The sequence below is a fragment of the Dromaius novaehollandiae genome, chromosome 11, assembly GCF_036370855.1.
Source record: "Dromaius novaehollandiae isolate bDroNov1 chromosome 11, bDroNov1.hap1, whole genome shotgun sequence".
Classification (NCBI taxonomy): domain Eukaryota; kingdom Metazoa; phylum Chordata; class Aves; order Casuariiformes; family Dromaiidae; genus Dromaius; species Dromaius novaehollandiae.
Window position 1 is genome coordinate 15,381,678 of NC_088108.1, and position 23,976 is coordinate 15,405,653.

At 34.5% G+C, this 23,976-nt stretch overlaps 1 protein-coding gene across 1 annotated transcript in view; it reads left to right on the plus strand.

Moving 5' to 3' along the window:
- Positions 1–23,976, plus strand: part of LOC112983901 (connector enhancer of kinase suppressor of ras 2-like) — a 240,445-nt gene that overhangs the window by 183,756 nt on the left and 32,713 nt on the right. Inside the window, exons 14-18 of the mRNA XM_064518287.1 lie at positions 7,256–7,290; positions 14,002–14,050; positions 17,860–17,908; positions 19,232–19,407; positions 20,967–21,040. Coding sequence (XP_064374357.1) covers positions 7,256–7,290; positions 14,002–14,050; positions 17,860–17,908; positions 19,232–19,407; positions 20,967–21,040 — 383 coding nt within the window. The remainder of the gene's footprint in view (positions 1–7,255; positions 7,291–14,001; positions 14,051–17,859; positions 17,909–19,231; positions 19,408–20,966; positions 21,041–23,976) is intronic.

Here is a 23,976-nt window from a genome sequence, read left to right on the forward strand (position 1 = left end):
CCCCTCAGCATGAGTGAGCGGAAAGAAAAACCTCAAAGGCAGTTTTTATTTTTAGCTGAGCATAATAATTTTGCAAGTGTTAGGTCTTCAGTAAGTGAAGCATCAGCTCACTGAACTAGAGAGATAAGTAATGCCCCTGGCAGCAAGGGTAGTGTTTCACTTTTGAAAAAGCATAATGTAAAGAAATGCTTAGGATAATGAATACATGGGTTAAGGAAGCAGTAGAAGAAAGAATTTTTGTAGAGCATGAAGTGCCTGAGTGTAGAAGAATAGTATTTATAATAAAGGTACGAGAAAAGCTGGGTTTGCATCTGAGTAAATGATGTGTCTAGATGGAATATATAGCATTTGACCAGTGAGAATTTATTCGGATTATTAGTTCTTATTATCAAACTATTTTAGTCTCTTCCACTTGTAAACAAGAAAAGACTTGAAAGTGAAAGTTTTCGTATTATTTCTGCAGTTCAGATTTTTTGTTTTCTGTAATGTATATGATTTCTTTACTACTTAGGAAAAAAAATTATTTTCTTTATAAAATCCTGATTCAATAAATCAATTTCAGGATTATTAGTTATTGATAGCAATTTCAGGGAAATAGAAATTCCTCCAGGTTTTGCTTGGGACAGGATCATCATGTCTGCTTAATTTCTCCTCATATAAGTCAGATGTAGATCCACTGAAATCCCTGGAGCTACATAATGCAAAGCTAATCCCAAAGAAGCCCAATAGCCTCTGTGGCAGTTATTCATTAGAGGCTGCCTGGAACCTGGGACTGCTATTTTCAAAGGGCTTTTTGTAGAGCTTTCAGCAAAAACCTAATTGCATCCTTTGGATTTTTACCAAACTCTCAAGCTACTGAAAATTCCAGTATGTGAGATTTATTTGCTTAATCATGTGGGTGTATAGTAACAAATTCACATGTTTATTTCCAATAAAGAGAGAATGTATTGGCTGTTAGCTTGCTTTTGGGAAAGTCTTCTGGTGTCTATACCTGCCATACAGCATGTCTGTATTTTAAGAACCTATGTGACTGAAATGTCGCAATAGCACTGTGCTACAAATCTGTGAGATGCATGGTCTGCAGCAGGATAAAATGACATAAGGTCTAAGAGAGTCTCACTCAGCACATGCAATTAATTTTACTGTTAGCTGGAATAGATGGAGTATGTTCATATACTAAATTATATTAATTGTGATTCTGAAGACTCTTAAATGTTTCTTTCCAAGCTAGTTAGCTCCTAATCTTGATGGATCTGATCTTGGTTTTGAAGTAGGTAGCAAAAGTGCCAGTGACCTGAATCTTAGAGTTTGTGCTTTTCTATTTCTGGCAGCATGGCAAGACCTTTGCCTCAAGAGCCTCCCATGTGTCTACTAATGACCAAAGTGGTCTTTTAGTAAGCTGAAGAAAAGTTTTTGTTTGGGAACTAGATAAAGGAATTTGCTTTCCAAATATCATAAGCGTAACACTGTAAGAAGCAACTGTTCATAAAAGTGATGTGTAAGGTTGCTGAGGTTGCATGCAGAGGTCTGTCAGACAAGTTATTGTCAGCATCAGATCTGTGCATGTCATTGTAATTGCACAAGGAAATTAAGTTAGTTGTATGTACACCTTTATAGAAATGTCAGGATGTGTTTCTTACATGTCTTCAGAAATGCTTTTATGAAGTTAGCATTTCAAGCTAGCAGCTAGATTGCAACTTCTCTGGGGATAAAAATTCAAATAAAAGGTCATTCACATGTGTATTTACATATGCAAATATGTACTAGTCTGTATTGTCCATACTTATATTGACAATAATAAGGCATGTCCTTAATGAATCAAAGTCAGGAGCAGAGTTTTTTAATAAATTAAGGAAAGTATTCATAAAAAATTAGAAGGTAGTAAATACGTTTTGTGTTGTTAGCGCTGTGATTATAATGTATTTAAAACATAAATACCTTTCAAATAGTCATATCAACTATTTGTTGCCTCTTTTTATTTAAACAGATACTCTTTATTCTCCTAAATTTCAGTGAGTAGTTAAACAGTAAACTGATAGCTTTCTCTTTCTCCCACTGTCATAAAGCTATTGTAAAATTTCTCTTAGTACAGATCTTTTGTTTGACGGTGGTCAGATCATTTAGTATCTTTGAAAATTAGTACTCACTAGCACAAAAATCAATGGTGTCCAAAGAAATAATTCTAGAAAAGCAAGTTTTATTAACAGAAGCACGTTTAACTCCATTTAAGTCTAATATATGCAAGTTCACAACATCCAAACAATTGATAACAGTTGTACTAATGGAATACATTTGATCAAAAGAAATCTTGGAACTGTTATCTAGCCATAGGCATTCTTTGTGCATTTTTCGGAAAGAAATAAGCGAGTAACTGGGCCAACTCTCTAGTGCCAGTGTGAGTTTATAGTACTGGTAATGAAAGGAAGGTAGCCATGTGTGGCATGATAGGAGGGGAGCATGTTAGCTCTGTCAAGGAAGCAAGTATGAGACACGTCCTGTTTGTGAGAGAAAGGGAGTAAACCCTGATTTGGAAATACTTTGCTTTCACTTTGGCAGCAATTTTAAAAAAGAAAGTCCTCTACCAGTTAAGAATTAGAATGGGAAACAGTTAAACTGACTAAATGACTTTTCCCCTTTTCAGTGTCTAAAATCAGGAACACTAGAAGGAAGAGATATGTGAGAAGAAAATCTTTGAGCCTTGCAGCATGAATAAATTGTATCTTGCTAAAAGTAGCATGGGTAATGTTGCTGCCATAAAGTTCATTTACTAGGGTGGCCACACAACACATTTTACTAGGCTGTGCACAGTATTTTGGGGGATGATCAGTTTGTTTCATTCATAGTTAACAATGCATTAGTAGCAACAGAGATCTGACATTATTATACAGGATTTTATTGCAACTCTTCAAACAGATATTTTTCTGCAGATGTATGCTGAGTTATCTGTCAGAGACTCGTTCAAGAAAATCTGATTAATATTTCCAGACAGTACATTTTCATTTTTGTAGGTTCTTAAGACTTGAGATTATGGGTGTACTTTAAGGAGAAAACAGGAAAACCTGTTACATTTATGTGTAGTTATGTGTACTCAGTTACTGCATGGTACACTCTTATCTTTGCCTGGATTCAATAATGTATGTGGAAAAACTCCCTGCTTTCAGGAGTAAGGGCACCAGTCAAATATTTTTTATCAGCTAAGATATCTTATTTGAATGGTCACCATCGCTGATACTCATATTTGCTAGGATATTGTACCTGAATCAGTTACCAGAACAAGCAAAAGGCTGGTTTTTAATGCAGCAATAAGAGAAAACTAAGAGTTACCTCTAAAATACATAGGGTCCTAAATACTGTGGAAGGTAAGAGACAGAAAAGCCTATATAAATGGGCTTTGTGACAATTGTAAGTCACTTGTACTGTATTGTAGACAGTTTTACCATGATACATACTCAGGCTTGAGTATGAGTTACTGTGGCAATATTGTAATCAAAAGATTTTATGTTAGAGAATGTATCATTTGCAGAATCAGGAAGAGATCTTACAGTTCTATAATTTTCAGCCCTGTCTTCATTGCAAAACTTCATTTACCAATTTAGTGATGCATTTATGACTTTATATAGGCTGTCAGTGCTTTCATATGCTTAATGGTTTGAAGATAAAACTTTGCCATTAATAAATGTGTGTGTTTACCATGTTCCTGAGACAGGCTAATTCTCCTTTGGACATTGTAAGAGGAATGCTTAAGAGAAAAAAGGAAAAGGTGGACATATGTAGAGCAACTGAAGGAAATCTATCTTGCGGTGTAGATCCTAAAAGTCATCTTTCAAACTGTGCCATAGTAAACTGTACTATGCAGATGATCATTGGAAAGGAGGTTAATGTACTTGTCTGTTACCCAGCTCAAATGGATATAGTATACAGAATTTGTGTAACATGAACATAGTATTAAACTAACATTTCATTGCACTCAAGCAGCTTACCATATGTCTGGAATATATATATAGCTCTTCCATCATCCTGGAGTGTACATAGAGTGGACATCTTTTAAAGACGTTGTGTTTGATCTTGTGTGTTCCTAATTAAAAATAATTATTTTACATTAATTTAGCTCATTAATCTTGTTTTAGGTTTTGTTATTTGTTGTTTTATTGTGACTTTAAAAATGTGACAGATGACAGTAGTCTTAGATTTATTATTATTTATTGCTTAGATAGTTTAAATCATGAATATGTTTCCGTATTATTCTAATGTTCACAGCTGTAAAAACTTGAGGGTGTATACCTTGTTATTTACTGATGTCTTACAGAAAGGTAGAGCTGGATGGGACCTTCTAAACACTGAATCAGGTCTTTTATGTTATTTGTAATAAATATCTAACCTAGAAGGGTCCAGAGAACAGCTGTTGTAGTTGTCACCCAGACATAAGCAACTACAAAACTTTCCCCTACATCCTGTAGCAAACTTAAGATCTATGATAAAATACTTTCAAAAGTCACAACTACAATGTGTCAAAACAAGAGAGAACAAGCGCATAAGTGTGTAGGCAGCTATGGTACTACCATTCCATGATATAAAGATGTGGACTGAAATTAAGATGTAGACTGTTATACACTGTATAAAGAAAGGCAAAAGGTCCTGCTTTGGGGAAAATAGCTTCCTCAACTTATGTTAGATAATTAGTCTAATCTTACTGCGTGCAAGTGAGTGACAAACAAGACTCCTCAGAGGTTTTATTACTGTGGTATCAGCATCCCTCCCTGAATTATTAGTTATTAACAAGGTAACTTCATCACTTAAGGTTTTCTGTCTGCTACAAGTGGCAAACCATCTACTATATAGTAAAAATGGCACAGTAAGACAATGAAGGATTCTGTGTATGCATGCACAAGGGGCATACGTGAACAAGGGAGTTGCCAAAGTTCATGCCTGTATCCCCTGAACTTTTTAAAATTTTCTTTAATTTCTTTAATTTGCACAGTCCTAACTTCAGATTGTGATGCTACTTATGGATTAGGATTATACTCTTTATTCATAACCCAGATTATGGATTACTGGGATTCAAGTAATTCATCCACTATATCTACTCTACAGTTTAAAAACTAAATACACTTGCTAAAATGTGTGTCAGAGAATAATTTGGAAGAAGCCACTATACCTTAACATTTTTTAATGTCAGGCTATGGCAGTGCTTATGTGTGTTAAATCTAACATGACAGTGCTATTTATTACCTGTTTTTAATTTTAGCTATATCTTTCAGAATTAGCAAATGTGTGGGTATTTATTACAGTTATGCTAATGCTATACTGTTTACATTTGTCTTAAGCATAAAGGGAGTCAGAATTGGGATCTGCTGAACATAAATAGCAGCACAGTTGTTTGGTATTTATTCATTTATAAATTCACTCATCTGCTGAGTCCAGCTCAAGTTGTGTTAAGTAGATACAGATCTGTAACAGTGGTTAGAATTATAGGTAGAATTGATTTAAAATCTCATTCAGTCTAGTAGTTTAATTTTGTCTTTGATTGTAGTGTTATACTGAGGGAGGGAAAGCTGGTATCTTGTGACAATTTCCGCTTATCAGATGCATGCTCTACCTAGCAAGAAGAACCGTGAAACGTCATTGAACATGTAAAAGCTCATCCCAATTCTGAGCAGCATCTGAACAGCGCTCATTGCAGCTTCACGTAGTTGGGACAGAGTTCTCTGTAGGTGACTTTTTTAGCTCCCAAGTTCTGGGTTAGTTTCAGCAGATTAAAAGTAGTTTCAAGTTGTGCATGACAGTTCTTTTCATTGGTAGCCAAACTAGAAGCTAGGAGTGCCTGTTTTATATAGCATTAAACCTGGTCTTTATCACAGGATCCACAAAAGATACAAGTTTTTATATAAATATATATATATACACACACACACACACACACACACATATATATATATATGCATACACACACACACACATTCTCTCTCTTTCTCTCTGTATGTATTTATGTATATGTATATATTTCCTGTATTTAGGCTTTGTTAGCTTTGCAGAGCAGTTGGCTACAGTATGGATGATTAGAAGGCAGAAGCATGTTAAAATGGAACAAGTTGCACGTTACTTTGGATAAACCTACAAGGTCTGGGATAACTGTTAGCTCAGTAGAGTTGATGCAAATCTTTAGTGGCATCATGTAAATAAGATTGATACCGGGCAAAATACCTACAAGAATGTTAGATAGTGAAAGAGCAGGATCTTCACAAATTCTGAAAATCTTCTGATATTTGGCAAGTTTAATTGCAAAAGCAGAACCTGGTTTCAGGGCTGCTGTGCACACTAGCCCACTAGCCTATCAGAACAATATAAATTTTTATGTAGAAAAATGTGTTTTGTTAGAATATGCATGTGTTTATAGTCTGTGTGCTTGAGAAGAACCAGCAGACTTCCTGTCCTTTGCATGTGAAACAGGCATTTAAGTTTAGAAATTGTTCTCTGAAATGTGATGAAATATCTTGTGGCACAACTAAAGTAACGATAGTAGAACACAAATGTTATATGTCATAAAAGAAGTCTGTTTCCTATATGGTGATTCAGAAAGGGTTCTGAGTCAAAGATTTTTCCAGTGCAGTTTTCACCATTTATAAAGAAACATTCAAAAAATTTAAAGTACACATTTTTTGTGATTTCAAGATGAGAAACAGTTTACTGCTCTTTAGCTGTGGGAAAACTACAACTCTATCAGAAATTCTGGTTAAATAAAAATAGTCTGCAGACTATTTTTTAGTATGGATCACTTCTAAGAGACACAGGTTCATTTCTGAACCTTAAATGAGTAACTCATGTAGTAAAGCTATGTGAGCAAGTTAAGTAGTACAGAAAATTTTGCTGAGAGGTTCATTCTTGCTCTTGAAATCCTGTAGAGTTCCTTTTTCTGAAATGCTGTATTTTAGTATGTCCTTTACCAAACTCTAGAGAATATACAATTTCTAGCTCCTTTTTTACTTGAAAGAGCTTTAATTACCATTATATAGCAGTTGAAACTATTTTATAAGTGCTGATGCAAATTAGTTTAAATAGTATCTTCAGTGTGAAATAATACTTAGTTGGAAATTAGAATAAATTTTCAGTTTCCTGAAAGTTTTTCCATTCAGTTACAGAGAATGACTGCTGTGGTTTACTTCCGTGACTACTTTTGCTGCAGTTACCATGAAGTTAATGCACCAAGGAAGTATACTCTTTAGCTGTGTGCTTAATACTATTTGTTGTCTTTCTACAGAGAGCAGGGGACACAGTCAGTGGAGATACTGAAAGGTAATTTCTTTTGTCATTTCATATTTAAATAGATATGTAATCTATATATGAATTACATTTAATTCTTTACTTCTAGAAATAAAGTTGCAATATTTGGGGAATATTAAGATTTTAGTGAGAAAAGCATTAATATCAGTTAGTAAATGTCATAACTGTTCCACTTGCTGATTACATCAAATATGAATATAGATTATTTATAAAGAGAGGTTGAATTTCTTTTGTTAAAAATACTTTATATGTAATTTTTTAAAAGATTACTGGGAAAAAAACCTCGCTGAGATACTACTAAGAAGTAATGTATGTGTCCCCCCTACCTTTTTTTTTAGGTTTTGAAATTTACTATTGAGAATCACTCTGAGGATGAAAAGCCTAATGTATATGTCTAGCATGACTTTTTTTTGAAATAAAAAACAGGCAGATTATTTTTCAATTAACATATATACATGTTAATTCAATATGTACAAAAGTTACTTTTTATGTTTGTGGCACAAACTTAAATACTAGGAATGTAGACTTCAGTTTGTCTCTTATCTTTCAGTTTAATCAAATAATTCTAATACAATACTGATTTTGTCTATGTTGCCTTTGCAATTTATCTGATGAAATATGTACAAAGTATAAGAGAATAAGAAACTTTCAAATAACAGATACTTGCGTATGGAATGTCATAATTAAGGTTAATGGGAAATTGTTTTTGTGGATAAATATACTTTTTTTAATATTTTCATTCTCTATGTGACCTAAACATATTTTAAGAAGCTAATCTCTGCACTTGGTATAAAATAATTAATTTTCCCAGAATTATGTTTAGAGTGCTTTCACCAATCTAAAGGCTTTACAATCAATGACAATTTTCTTCACATGGTATAAATTTTACTATAAATGGTCTTCAGTGGTATAAATTTCACTGTGTTACAGCTAGAATTCTGAGGTACAGCAATATTATGGTCAGATGTCACCTCTAATGACAAGTCACCTAATGCCTAATTTTTCCAATTGTCAACATTTTTATGCATGTATATGTGTTAAAAGAAACAACGTAATTATTTATAAGGCAGCTGTCAGTGCTAAGAACTTACCAATGTTGCCTCAGTTGTTGTATGCTGCACATGCATAAAATAGCATTCAACTAAATTCAGTAGCCCTGTTATCACAGAGGAAAATGAGGTGAAGATGGGGTTAGAAAGAATTTTTCTGGGGTGAAATTCTACTTCCTCAAATAAAAGACAGTCTTTTCTCTTCCTTGCTTTCATTGTAGTAGTTGCCTCATCAGCTAAATACAGATTTTTGTTTTTGCAATAAATAACTATAGTCCCACTTGGTATTTAGTCCGAATTCATACTGAGAGCGGCATCCATCTTGTATACGACAGGGGTTATATGGTGGGGGGGAAGTGTATCTTTCTCAATCTCTTTTTAAGTAACTAAGCCCTTTACTGGATTCTGTCTTTTGCCCTTACCTGTTACACTGGAGTTTTCAAAACTTGTTTTCTGTAAGTCATACCTACTTACTGTTTTAACTTGGTCTTCTCTTCCAACATTGTCATGTTAGATGCTGTTGTCCTTTGTTTTTCCCTCACACTTGCTTCTTTCTGCTTTGTTGTCACCCCCTTTTCTCATCCTTCTTCTTTCCAGTATGACTGCTCCCTCTCTCTGGTCCTTCCTACCTGGCTCTCTGCAAAAGAAAGAAAACAGCCTACCAGAGTAGGTCCCCTACTTGTCACCCCCTTTTTTGTCATCCTTCTCCACACCCATAGTTTCTTGCAGACGCAAGGGAGAGTTGCAAAGGAATTTTGCTGTTCCCCTAACAAAGCATGCTTAATTATTCTGAGGGGATTGCACATGCTCAGTTTGGCAGCGATGTACAATCCAGGTGAAACATTCTTGGTGGACATGACACAAGTTTCCGCTGAACATCTGCCAAGAGATCTTTTTGAGGGACATGAGTTGATGAAATTTTGGCAAAGTTTCATGGGCCGAGGAAAAGTATATTCTTATATAGAATGGCTCTCTTCCTCTCCTAACCCTTCTCCCACACATTTTATATTTTGGCTCCAAAACATGAAGATACTACATCTTTTCAAAATATTGGGAAAATATTTTAACAGAGGCAGAATGATACCTTCTTTGCTCCTAATCTCATTCTTTTAAGTGGCTGAAGAGCTTAAAAACAAAATAAAAATATTTGAGCTTAAAATCAACTGAAATATGTACTGTTAGGAGATTTTATCCTTAATAGTTACGTTTTGGGAAGTTGGAGACAAACTGTGTGGGTGGATTCACATATTTCGATGAAATAGCATTGACTTCCTTAGTTAATGAAGTTGTGAGTACATGAACTAATGAGTACAGTGGCCTAAGCAGTTTTCTTGACGTGATTGCATCCTTTGTTTAAAAAAGAAAGAAAAAAGCCGAAAAGCAGAGGAAAGATGCTGCTTGCATATACAAGAATATTCCACATGCTGCAGGGAATATATAATGAAAACTCTAGCAGCTGTGTGAGAAATATGAGATTACAGAATGTTACTCTATCTAGCTTTTTAAACACTTCAAATGAGTACAATGTAAAACAAGTGTATAGTACATTAAGGCAGAAGGAGAACAGTTGGTTTCAGGTGTTTTAGGCAGCATAAAATTCTTCAATGTCAAGAGGTGGAAAACTTGGAACATGGCTGAAGTGAGGGTTTAAATAGAAAAGTTTTCTTCTGAATCCTGTCAAATCTCTGAGGAGTTATGAATGGTGTAAGGCCATGCTTGTGGTTGATGAAGGAAACAAGTTCGATATAAAACAAAATTAACTTATTTTCTTGTATGCTGTGTCGATGCTATATCTGAACAAAGAAAAAAGAAAAAACAAAAATATTTAATGACCTTTTTTTAACAAAGTGAATTTATGATGTCGTTGAACTTGAGCTGCAACCAGATTGCACTTGATGTAATTCAGAATGTGAGACATAAAGGTTGAAGAGAGTTTTGCATGCCCCTTAGATCTCGAACTTTGCATCTCCCAAGTATCTAAGCAGAAAAGAGCAGGGTGACAGCTGTGCCATTTTGTGGTTGTGTATAGTTGCTGTGGATCGATAGAGTTCTGATCAAGCTCTGTGTGTTTTGGATCCCCAGCTGCTTCTAAATACCCAGGTGGCAGCAGGAATTAACTACATTTTCAAATGCAGACTTCACTATAGTCCATAATGTTTAACCAGCACCTTCCAAATTATCTCTTGAATCATCTGTGCGGTATACTTGAGATCCTACACTTATGGAGCCTTATGAAACAGGAGTCATCCTACAGAGGACTAGCAACAAAATCTCTCGAATCAGTCTGTATATGGACTGCACATAAACTGGAACAGTCTGGATAGGTCACCAGTCAGAATGGGCAGAGGGCTGTTGTACTGACAGAACGTGCAGTGCACTGCCCTGCAGTTTATACTTAGTATCTGTTCAGGAGTACTGGCAAATAATTTTTTTTTTTTTTTTTTTTTTTGCCTCTGGAAACTTTTATAGATAAAAAAAAAATTCTTGCAAATAAGAATAATCAGAATATCTTCTGGTTATTCTTATTTGGCCAAGCAGAGCAACCCAAAAAGTAAATACAAATCAAAGAAATGATTAGCATCTAAAATATTTTGTCAATTAATGGTAAACACATGTTAACAGCTAGTTATGACTGGAATCTTCATATATTACTTGTAGTTTATAATCCTGTCCTTAACTGCTAGAGGAGACAGTAGCTAACCAAAGGCATTTAGCAAAAAGAATTCAACAAGGTAGATTTTAAGTATTACCCATATCAAAAAGTAGGTGAACGATAAGGAACATTCAAGGTAATTATTCTTGTTTCTAGACTGTATTCATGACTGTCATTCAGAATTTATTATCTTTATGCTTTCACCTGTGGAGAAGCAAAAATGATAGCAATCCAATAAGCTACTGAAAAATACTTGGTTTGTTCTGATACAGTTAACTTTAATAATGGATTTAATGACCCTGAAGGTAATAGAAAGAGAATTGAGATATTACAGTTGAGAGGACTGGTAATGTGTGAGAGCTGTTTTTTCTGGCATTCTTTCTGAGTACTGCTTATGTGATCAAGGTATAGTTAAATTGCTCTGAAGTTGGTTTAAATTGTTGGAACTTCTATGTTTGCAGTAGGTATTTGGTAAATTTTACAAGCTAAAATCTATTCCATACTGGAGTTTATGGGTTAATTAAAGATGTGTTACTATCTTTATGTGGTGGAAAATGAAAACATGTTCCTAGAAAGGAAAAGAGGAATGAGTGTCAAAGTGGAAGTGGTGCTCATGCTGGTTTAGTGGTGCTTAATTTATGAAGAAATAAGTATCACTTCTGTTCATGAACAGCAGAATTTTCTGCATGGGTAGAAAATGCAGGATATTCAGAATGCTAGTGATGATCTTAAATGGATATAATGACTCTGATATCAAGAGTGCAGAGATATATTCAGCTGTACTGTTAATTTCATATATTCAGTGTTGGGTGGGTGACAGGATTCTCAGCATTCATTAGAAGTATTTTGGCAGGTATGTATGTACTTTCTGATTCTTACTGCTCTTATCAAATACAGTAGACTGGACTATAGTACTTTATGCTGCTCTCCCTAATATTTCTGTCTCCCTAATATCTCTAATTTATTTTTCAAAAATTATTAATATCTTTCTAATCATACAGTATCTTTCTTCATTTGAAATCCTGATTACAGAGCTTACCACTAGACTTGCACTTTCATTTGTGTGTTCTATAAAGGTGCAAGTTGGAAGTTATCACACCTGCTCGACCTGATTGCCTCAATCTTAGGATTTTGCTTCCACCTCAGTCAGAGTTGCTTCCGTCTTTTTCAGCTTATTCTTGTTAACCTTTCTACTTCTGTTCTGTGTTCAGCACCATTATTCTAACTGAATACTGACAGAGTCAGTATGCATTTCATTTAATACTGAGACCAGAGGTAACTTATATTTAACATTGACCTGTGCTTGCTGCTCTGTATGCATATTTCTCTTAATTATTCTTGCCTTTTTATATTTGTTTCAGTTGTTTCGCAAGGTCTAATTTAATCAAAGTTCTGAAGGGAGGGAGGGAACTTCCTTTGTTTATCCATAGGCGTTCCCATATTTGAGACGCAACTAGGCAGGGTATATCAAGACTCAGAATAGACAATTTTAGAATGTCTTACATTTCTGTCAAATAGAAATTTCAAATAGTTTTGGCCTCCTTATTTTTTCTAGTTTTTGCAGTTTGTTTCAAAAACAGTATTCTGCATGAACATGAAAAGAAACACTGAGTAGAAGATCAGCTGTTTTAATTGCTTTGAGAAAAATCAGGCCATTATAATGATATCAGTCCTTTTCCTCTCCCGTCATTCTTTTCCCTTTCACTTCTCTAACAACCGTTTTCATAAAAAGTAAAGTGAGGAATAACTCAGTCAAATATGATACAGGTTGGCGTAGATGACATACGAGGGTTCCTCTATGTCTGAATTAATTCATTCTGTCACATTCATACAGAGAATTTGCTGGTGTGAAGAGAAGAAAAGGTCAGCCTCTTTCGTCTTCTGTGGTCTGTAGATTGGAATATTTGATGAATAATTTTATTTGGGGACAAGTATTTGATAGACATAATACCTTTAAAAAACTCCTGTAGACTACTGAAAACTGTTCTCAAATAAAAATATAAGCTTATTGTACATTAGACCACATAGTACTGATCTTTCATAAGATGTCAGCTTTTGAACAGTTTTCAAATGCCTGGTTGCAGACTATTTCTATAACTTTACAAAATTTTTGCTGATAAGAGTCTGTGATTACTGTAAGGAGATGCAGTACTGTGTTTGAATGGAAGCAAATAAAACTTGACTAAGGACTTTTCAAATAAAAAAGCAGCTGTATTATTTGTATTTTATGTTGGCTGAAAGAAAGAATGGAAACACTGAAAATGACACTTTCCAGATGGGTCAAAGCTATGATTAAAGAAACAGACCAGAAATCGGGAGAAAATGCCCAGAAGGTTTGAAGTACATTTATGGCATTCTCATGGGCAGACAGAAATGGAGCATTAATGACAAAATCTGCCTTGCAGCGGTTTGGGTGTCTGTCCATTCCTTTACCAAATGCTGCAAGTTGAACATTTTTCTTTTTCAGTTGTTTCTTCCAATCCTTGTAATCTACAGCTAGCTCAGAACTCCTGAGTCTTGCTTATTAACTTTTATAATTTTAATGTTATACATGCCATCTCTTCACTGCAGTCTGGAAATTTTTGTTGACTGAGGACTGATAGATCTGTAACTGAAAATGCAGTAGTTACTTCTACTGGTAAATTTGACGGGGGGTTTTTCATAACAACGGAAATCATCAAATGAGAAAATTCCTTTTCTTCTATTGGTGACTTGTGACAGCATATTTTTTATTACTGATGTTATTATGGGCAATAGAATTTGAAAATATGTTTAAAATGTCCACAATCCTTTTTTTTTCCTTTTTAAAACTTTTCCGCAATCCCTTTCCTATCCTTATGCTCTCCTCCATTCATTCCAAAGGCCCTCATATGTTTCAAGCAGTACATTTTACATGATTTTGAAACATGATTAAATCTGTAGGCAGACATTTGGAAATACATAGAGCTTATGTGCATATGAGGTATTAATTCAGGTTATTTTTTCTCTAGTTGTTGACATCTTTCTTCCTCTCTGTTCTAGATGTGCTAGTTCTGCAATTGACCGTCACGGAAGCACATCCATGAGGAAGGTAATCAATTATAACCATACTTAAAACAGAAATCCCCAACAATTCAATTCATTGTCATATTTCAAAAGATACTGAAGGTAACACAGACCTTGAAATTTGTCTATATTATGAAAAAACTGAAAATAAAAAGATGGGAATAATTTGCATATTCAGAAGAGTATCTAGTGCAACCATAGCAGGTCAGTGTATATGTAGTGCATTTCAGTAAGTTTGGTGGGAACTTTAGTATGTGTTTTAAGGTATGTACCAGTTTAGGGAGGAGAATTGTAGAAAAGTCCAGGTTGGAAGGGAACTCTGGGGAGAAGTTTGCCCTGAAGGAAAAGAAAATTTAAAAAATTTCTTAAGACATTGAAATAACATGCATGCTATAATGAGATATGCGATTAAGGTTTTCCAGGACTTTTATAGTACCAGTTTTGAAGATCCTTAATGAAAAATATCTAAATGCTATTTTTTATCATTCAGTATTTTGATAAATACTTTATATGGAGAATGAACAACAGAATCTTTATTTATAGAATGCATGTTTCTTCATTCCAATTTAGTACTTGTTTCACTAAGTAGGAGTGGTGAGTTTATCTTTGCAGTTTGTCATGGTTCCTTCCTGTCTCAGAATTCTAGTGCTCATCCTTGTTAGTTACAGTACAATGGGTATAGTGAGGGTTTTTCATCTCTGTGCATGTAAGTCATGAAACTGTACCTTTTGAAATGTGTCAGATGTTATTCTGCCTTTTAAGTATTTACTTAGTGAGACTAAAGACTGGTGATGAAAGATCACTGATGAGAGACTAGGGGTGGAAGATGCATGAGAATTTTCTGCTGTTCCTGAAAACCTGCAGTTGTGTTCATTGATAATCTGACTCTATCTGCTAATTCCTACTTGCCTACTGCTGTCATTGAAAAACAGTTGAAACTGTTGCTGATCTCTGGGATCATGGTGCTGCAAATAATAATGTCATAGACATACACGGAGGAAATTAGTGCCACGTGCCCTGTGGCATGCATACTTTGCAAGTGAATGCGCCAGTTGCTGTGTTTGGAACATGTTGATGTTTTTAAGTAAAAACTCATGAGGCTCAAATAGCAGAGGTATATGCAACCAGATTTGCATTAATAGGTTTGTTTCCCTTCATCTTGATGGGTAACTGAATTGCTAGTTTCCAGGGCATTTTTTTAAACACAGCATAACTTTTCATTTCGGCAATTCTGTGGCAAATAAGCAGCACTGTTACTACTTCACTGTAGTTATGCTGAGGTCTCATTGCTTCAGCTTCAGGTAGCAGAGCTTCTAGTCTATCACTGTTTTTTCCAGGCTGTGTTTTTGTCGAGTTGGGAGAGAGGTTGCATTTTGTTTAACATTGTACTTCGTGTTGCGGTTTTGCGATGAGAACTTGAATACTGACAACCACAGTATGTTCTCACATCGTTTGTCTGTTTTTCGTAGCAACTCTGAGTCATTTTGAAGGTGCAAGCTCTGACTGTTTTCTTACAGTGTTTACCACAAAGCTAATCATATAGTAGTCTCTTTATCTGTTAGAATATGAATTTTTTAAGTTAGCAGTGCTAATTAAGCTTTTGTTCCCAAGGTAATGCAAAGCTTTCACTTTCTCTGGTTTTCTTGCTTTTGAATATATTGTAAATGTGCATGAGCAAAATATAGCAAGACTAATGAACTTATGTTTTAAGAGTTGCTAATACTTTCAGCTCTTCTTGGGCTTTTTTGTGCCTGAAATTTCATTATTTTTAAAACTTCTATACTGAATCATATGTACTGGTTTCTGGTGAGTATCTTAATGTGAACATCTCCAGTTCATTTAAAAAATTTACTACTCATCCAGTTTGCTCATTTTTCTTGCAGTTCTTTAGCAAAACAATCACATTGTGATTGTTCTGAAAACTGTAATTTCATTATAAGGAATTTATACTTCATAACTGTATTTATCAGCCTAAATTGTGGACAGCTTTGGTGATGTCTCATACAGGAGTAGATACCTGCTCTATCCTAATGCATTTCTGTGCAGAAGGAGAGACACTGAACAGATTGTTTCAGTCACAGTCACCACAGCACTCCAGCTGGCACAATATAACTAACCAGTATTGCTACTGTGACATTGATAAATACAACAATGTTGCTGTGTATCTTCAGCACCTTCTCATAGGTTTCGCTTTGTTTTTTCCATTTTTCTGACTGTTTTACACCATATTTCCTATAGCACAGCAGCAAGTAGTCTTTCCTCTGTCTTCTCTAACACTCAAAAAAAAGAGATAAATTCGAAGCGATCAAGTAAATGGAGAACATGTACTGTCTTACAGAGCTTGTCATCTGTCAGAATTGGAATATTTTGTGTGAAGCATTCCTAATGTGGTTGACTGGGAGAGTAGTCTGAGATAAACAGAATGAAGAATGATGAGTTTGGAGAGAGTGAACTGTGGATGTGCAAGCTGGTGTCCTCTGAGCCAGCTCCCTCGGGGATATAGAATTGTTCATTTATGCAAGAAGCTAGAAAGTGTCCATGCTGTTCAGTATTGTAGATTGGCTATGTTATAGAAAGGTTACAAACAGGACTCTGCATATGCAAAACAGCTCCCTCCTCTTCCACTTTTATTTACAATAAAATTTAGCCTATGCCTCTCCAGTAGTTGAAGATCTATTTTCAGATATTGCTTTTTTATAGCACTTAAATTATAATCTTCTGCTTCCCTAAATATTAATTGAAACAAGAATATACTTAAAGAGTATTGTGATATTTAAACATTTAATAAGATGTTCTGCAGTTGCTAGTTAGAACTTTTGTAGCACGTTTGCTTTTTGGGCACATGATGATGGGCTGCTGTAATGTAGGATAAGCAGTCAGATGGTCTCTGGAAGGAGTTAGTTACTTTTATGTAGTCAACAGTAGTAAGTTACCATGGAGGTAACCCAGTAAGTGATGAAAGTGCCATTCTTCTAGACCTTCTGCTGAGCTGAAAACCTGATTATATGTCACACAGGAAAAACAAGTGAATGAAAAAGATGGTCATTTATATGCAACCCGCTGCTTGGATCTGCTGCCTTATCGTGCTGTGAATGTCTGCCTTTTTTTCTGCTAGTGGCAGCATTCATTACCAGTCAGGGTACTGCTCCATCAAGTTGACCTGTGTTTTTTCCTCTAGCATTTTCCCCTAGTTTAAGAGAAATCCTTACCATTATTTGAGTAGTATCGCTATTTTTAAAAGGTTTAAGTAATGAGAGGCTTTTAGGATTTTTTAAGTATCAATACTGTATTTATATTGCAGCCACAAAAGAAGAGAATAACTCTCCTCAGAGTTATTTTATCATCACAGCAAAGCAATATGCTTGGAAACAGTTAGAAAACTTGACTTCATCATGTCACTAAACACGTGATTCCACGTGTTAACTATGTAATGTTTGTGATGGCCATTTCATTTTTAATAAATAATGGTACAAGTATCTCACTTATACTTACTGCAAGTTCATGTATCAGTCACTTTATTATGCATTCCTATAAATTTATGTCCTCAGTTTTCAAGATATTGCAAATGCACTCTTGCAGTCAAACCATGAGGGATTCTTTAAATGAAGTGTGACTAATAAGTGGAAAAAATCAGATTCTAATTTGTAGATTTAGCGTTGTGTTTTTTCTTTGTTTGTGATGTTTATAATAGTAATAAGAGAAAAATGACCAAAAAAAAAAAAAAAAACAGGTGACCCTGAGGTAACATCATGGAGATGGTAGTGAATGCTGGCTGTTCTATGCTAGTACTACTACATGCATTGTTTTTTCATAATTCCTTTTCTTTTCTTACAGTCATTCCATTACGCTTCCCTCAGGGTAAAAACAAGAAAATGGTCAAAAGGTAAATCATTTGAGTTAACTTTTAAAACTAGAAAATGAAAGTTCTTCTCTGATAGTAAGTGGCCTGGATCAAATGTGAAAATTCAACTTAATACAAATATTTCTAAATTTGTCAGTAAATACTTTTTTTATTAAGGGATCACAGATATAGTATATTTAGACTCTATAATAAAATTTCTTCTGACTTAGGCAGCAGAAAGGTAGTAGCTGTACAGTTTGCTATTTCCTATTGCTCTGTTTCTTCATCCTCCATGGCCTATTTGAGATTGTTAAAAGAACGAACATAATAAAAAGTAGTTCCAGCAGAATAAAGTGTGTTGAATGTACTAAAGTACATGAACGTGTGTGGCAAGGCTCTTTTTGTTCTGTTCATTGTTTTAGTTTGGTGTCTAAAAATTTCTCTTTACTTCTGCTGTACATTTATAATACTTCTAAACCTGAACAAGAGACAGTATATTATTCTGTAAAGAGCAAAATGTTAAGAAATTGGTTGTGGAATTTAGCAGAACCAAATGATATTATTTTGATGTAATCTAAATTTCTTCACTGTTTTGAAGTTGTAGGACAAATACAATTATTGCTACAATATAAGCTTGATTTATTTCACACTAAAATGTCTAATATTTTAATTAGATTTAAGCTCTTTTAACGAAAAATGGTATCATCATTAAAAAAATGTTCTTAGTGATATCTAGAAGACAAGCTAACAATCTCAGGCCTTTAAATTAGGAAGTATTAAAATAACAAAACAGCCTTTTTCTGTTACTGTGCCTTTAAACAAGATGCAATAACAGTAAAATGTTGTAGTTCAGTTAAATTCAGAATCAAAGAAATGTTGGCATATGCATTTTTATGTAAATGAATGACTTTTCTCTTTTATTGACTATAAATTTTGACCTTAAAAATTCAATTTAAAATTTCCCAGGAGTTGACCGACTTATTGTTGCTAAAAGTAGTAACAGAAGATATATTATGTTTATGTCATTCTGAGAGTTTCAAACTGAAGGCTAAATCAGTATGTTTTTACTTTGGCATGATGATGCTCAGCTTACAAAAGACGTGACCCTAGATGGAATGAACCCTTTAGAGATTAAATAAATGGTTAAGTTTTATAAAATAGGCCCCCTTTATTTTGTGTTCATCCTAAAACTAAAATTGCAGAACATTGTGGAATTTGGTGTTTGCTGAATCTCTGCTCTTCCTGAAATTGGAGGGAATCTAGCTTGAAGAGTTTTGGATCAACTCATGATTAGAAGTTAGTGATGTGTCTATATTGAGAATAGTTCTTTCAGAGAAATCTCTCACGTTATTGTCACACTCTCAGGGGGCTCCCTCACAAGTGGAAGCAGAAGACGGATTTCTTGCAAAGACTTGGGACATGGAGATTGTGAAGGCTGGCTATGGAAGAAAAAGGACGCCAAAGGTTACTTTACACAGAAATGGAAAAAATATTGGTTTATTTTGAAGGATTCTTCCTTGTACTGGTACACAAATCAGAATGTAAGTATATTCTGTGTTTGGAGAAAGCCAAAATTAAATCTTAAGCTTCATCATTCTTTTAAATAAAGTAAGTCTGTTTTTACTAATCGGTGAAATATGTTAGTGGACTGTCAATTTAATTGCTGGGTCTGGGTCACTCTAGAGGGAAATATTTCCGTTGAAATTATTTTTTAAAGTCTTCAAAGTCCATGTTCAAACTTGACATGAAATAGCATGATAACATGAAATAACATGCTCTTAAATGCTCTTAAAGATGCTCTGAAAGAAATGAATGCTCTTAATGAAATGATGCTCTTAAAGAAATGAATGTGTCAGTAGTTAATATTTTTTCACAGATAGCATTTATTTGGACTAATACAAAGTATTCACTCTCATCTCTCTATAGTTTCTGTTAAGTTGGGAAAATCTATAAGGTTTAACCATTCATGTTTAGTTAAGGATTAAAGCAGATGTGAAAATCTGAACTTGTGGACCTGTTTTACCTGAGAGTTATTTTTAATATAGATTTCTTTTTTTTAACTAGCCCAGAGTTTGCAGCCTGTCATGTGTAAAATGCCATTCTTGGTGCAATTTTATTGAAAACAAGTGGGACTACACTCATGCAATAAAATAATTGGGTTGGGGGAGACAAAACTGATTAGATTGCTGGTTTTTCCATTTGCAAGCCTTGAACCTCACCATCTGTTCTAAACCATCCATATACAACCTGCTTTGTTCATTGATATTTTAGTCCATGCTTTACATTTTCTTCAAGTGGATAATTTTATAGCATAATTACCCTCAATATTAGTATTTTCTCTGCAGCCCAAAACAGAATTGTTTCAGGCTGTGGGTGACAAAACACCTTCAGGTTTTGTGTTGTATGGTTTTTTTTTGTTTAATTCTGTGGGAGATGCAAGATGGTACTCATCATACATCTCACTGATTTTCAGGCTGGTTTATGGGCAAACTATAATTCATAGTACACTTAATAATGCTTTTCAAAAATCTGACTGGTGTTAACATATCTCCTTGTTTCTTCTGGTAAATGACTTCTTTTGAAGTGAAAAAATGACAAGAAATACTTCTTAGCATTTACTTTTCCGTTTAAACACTGGTGAGCTCGTTGTAGGAACTTGCTCCATTATTATTAGAAGAGAAGATGGTTTGCACAATCATGATTTTAAAAAGAGGCATCCACAAAACTGTTTTCACTGTTTTAATTTTTGTAATCTATATTAGGAAAAAAATAATTCTTCTCTGTAGTTGTTGATGTCTTGGGTGGTATTTTGGGTGCTGTGTTAGGTGTTGAAAGGTTTTGTGTAATCCTCAGCAAAGGGGAATTGCGGTGATTGCAGGTTATTTAAGGAACTGTCCATTTAGTTATTTCACAAATGTTGTTGATGTTGCATTATTAAGCAATCTAAATACTTAAGAAAGAACAGTGTAGGGAAGATATGTTCAGTATTTCAGTTGGTTGGATGATTGTTTTTAGTGTAAGATCCAAATGGCTACTGTTCATCTCTCTCTTCTTCAACTATATGCTCTTCTCACTGTCACTTCCTCTTCTCGTTTGATAGGATGAAAAAGCAGAAGGATTCATTAGTTTACCTGAGTTCAGGATAGATAGAGCAATTGAATGCAGAAGAAAACAGTAAGTAATGTATCAACTGTATTTATAAATTAAAGGTTCACTCTCGGAAGTATATATAATACTAAAAATTTGCAAAGTCTAGAGAAAGAAGTTACACAGAAAACCTTGGAAGGTACAAAGAATACGTAATAGGCCCCTTTAAGCTTTACTGGGTTTCTTTATTTTAAAAGATACATCATGATGTAAATACCATAAGCAGTCCTAAAAGAATTGGATATGTCTTTGGTCAGCTTTCCAGATAGCCAGTTTCAACTTCAGTTAAGTAAGTGAAGCAGAAAAACATGAATAGATTAGGCAATAGATAGAACTTTCTTAAGTTCAGTATAGTCTTTAAGATGAGAATCCAGCATGCAAGAAACAATTACCACAGTAAATATAACAAATATCATAGCAACTGATCATGAATATACTCTCCATTTCTGCTTTATGAAAGCAGCTTACATACCTAATATTAAGTTATTCTCAGCTGTTAAAATATTTAGTTTCCGAATGCAAAATGAAGATTGTTTCAGTCTTTCTATTGCTCATGTGCATATTGCTACTACTGCATTATGCTCCCAGTACAAAGCATATGTTAAGCTTTGCCACATCTAAGGAGTATTTAATAACAAACACTCATTCATTGACACCACTGTAACCCGGAAATTGTTTGCAATCTGAAGTGTTGGGATTGGAATTCACATCTGTCAAGAACAGTAGGATTAACAGAACAACTCTAATGCTTTGAGACAAGCACTTCACCAGTATCTCCTGACTTATTCACATCTGTCCTATATGCTGCATCTGTGATATTTAAAGCTTGCTGCCTTCAGAAGCTATATAGAATAGATTAATGATATTCTCTGATCAAAACTTTCCTAGTTATAGCTAAGCATCTTGAATTTTTGTCATGCTTATCCAATGACTAAACATGGTTTTGGTCTCAGGAATACATGTCCTGCAACTGTGAACACATGTACAAGAAACTACTGAAGATATAAATTGTAATAGAGTCTGTTGATCAGAAAATCAACCCTCTTCAATTGCTTGCTTTGCTCTGAAGGTATGAAGACAGTTACTGTCTGTCTGAGAAGTAGAAGGCAGTGCAAATTACTCTTCTATTACTCCTTTCGACTGAGGGTATCACTATAGAAATTAAACATGAACCAAGTACTATCAAATTCCTGTGAGGTATGAGTAGATATTAATAATGATATTGAACAGATATCTAGGAAAAATTGTACCCTTTTCTTAGAATATAAAAACACTTAAGCAATTTCAGCGAATTAACAAAGATCAAACACAGAGTCATTGTGCAGAGCTAGAAATAGCTTCCAGAGCCTTGCTCTAAGCACTAGAAAGAACACTTCTTAGAGAACAATCTCTGTAGGGCATATGTACAGAGAAAAAAAAATGATTAACTAAAACTTTGCACAGTGCTCAGAACTGAGTACCTTCAGGCAGTGAATCCTTTCAAATAAAGGTAGGTCCAGTGTTAAAAATATAATGAAGGCATTATTAGTATTTCCTCTGTTCCATTAACAAAATTTTACTTTGATTTCTTCTGTTAGGGACTATCATTTATCTATTTCTCCCATCATAAAAACAACACTTGAGATTTGCCACTATTTACCTGCTCCTCTGAAATATACAAACTGAAAACAATTGCATACCGTTTTGTTTCAGTATATCCAACATATGTGAATAGAGGGTCCTTCCCACCACCCTAAGCACACAGTGCATAGTGATCCCCCTTCCGTGTTGCCTTCTTACTGAGCACAGGACTGAACATGATTCCTATTGCCTGATTCCACTGAAAAACAATGGTTCTGGTGAGATGAGAGACAACCTTCTGTGCTCTGATTCTTTTGCCTTCCTTTTACAAATGAAATTAAGCTGATGGTGGTCTGTTCTGACCCAGCATATTCCAGAAAAGTTCTTAGACATGCTTCACTATTCTCTCTGCTAGAACAGAAGAAAAAGCAGCTAGGAAAAGATAGTCTTTACTGGATCTGTTCTTGCTTCTTTCTACTTCAGGATGTTTTTGTCCTTTAACAGTCCATTTTAACTATACTACTGCAAAAGTTAGTGAAGCAATTATCTTGATAATTAATGTAAATACGGGTGGGAAAGAGAAACCTATTTTTTTACGTTCATATGTTTTTAAGCAAACTAAAACTGTCTGAAAAGAGTGCTTAGTATTTTAGTGCATAACGAAGTCCAGCTAAAACCATATCAGTTTTCTTTCAGCTCTTGGAACTGAGCTTGGACTTCTCCTCAAATTTCTGTTCATTTCAGAGCCATCAATGTGAAATGTTCATAGGACAAGGACTTTCTTAATTAAACATAGAAATGTGAAGTCTTATGAGAATACTGAAAAGATTTTTCTTTTCCAGTGCTCTGCCAGACTAGGATTGTTGTTTTATAGAGCAACTGTTACTCAAGTCCATAGTATACATTGAATGAAATAGCCTTAAGAAAGCTTTGACAAGAATATATAGGCATTGAATGTATTATTATGTATGGTTTGATCTGCCTCGCATGCATTTAATGAAGGTACTCTGATTATTATAGGAATCATGACATTATCTCAGACTGTTTTAGCTCTCCTCCAGAATCACAGTAATGATTTCAGGCTATATTTGGATGTAGAATGACCTTGTCCCTGCTAGAGGAGATTTCTTACGTTGGCACTGAAAAACTTTGCATTGCTTTTGGGCAACGCCTGCATCTCCATGATTAAAAATGATCATACCATATTAGGAATCTTTGTCATTTAAATTTTTGTATAACATAATGTGAATATCATATTATTTTCAAGAGCAGAGATAATTGATGAAGTTGATCCACAAGGCTAAAGCTTAATGGAGATTGGTATGCAAGTAATCACTGTTAACTAGTACCTTCCCCTGAACTTTCAAAAATCTGAAATTAGTAAAAATTTTCATTACATAATG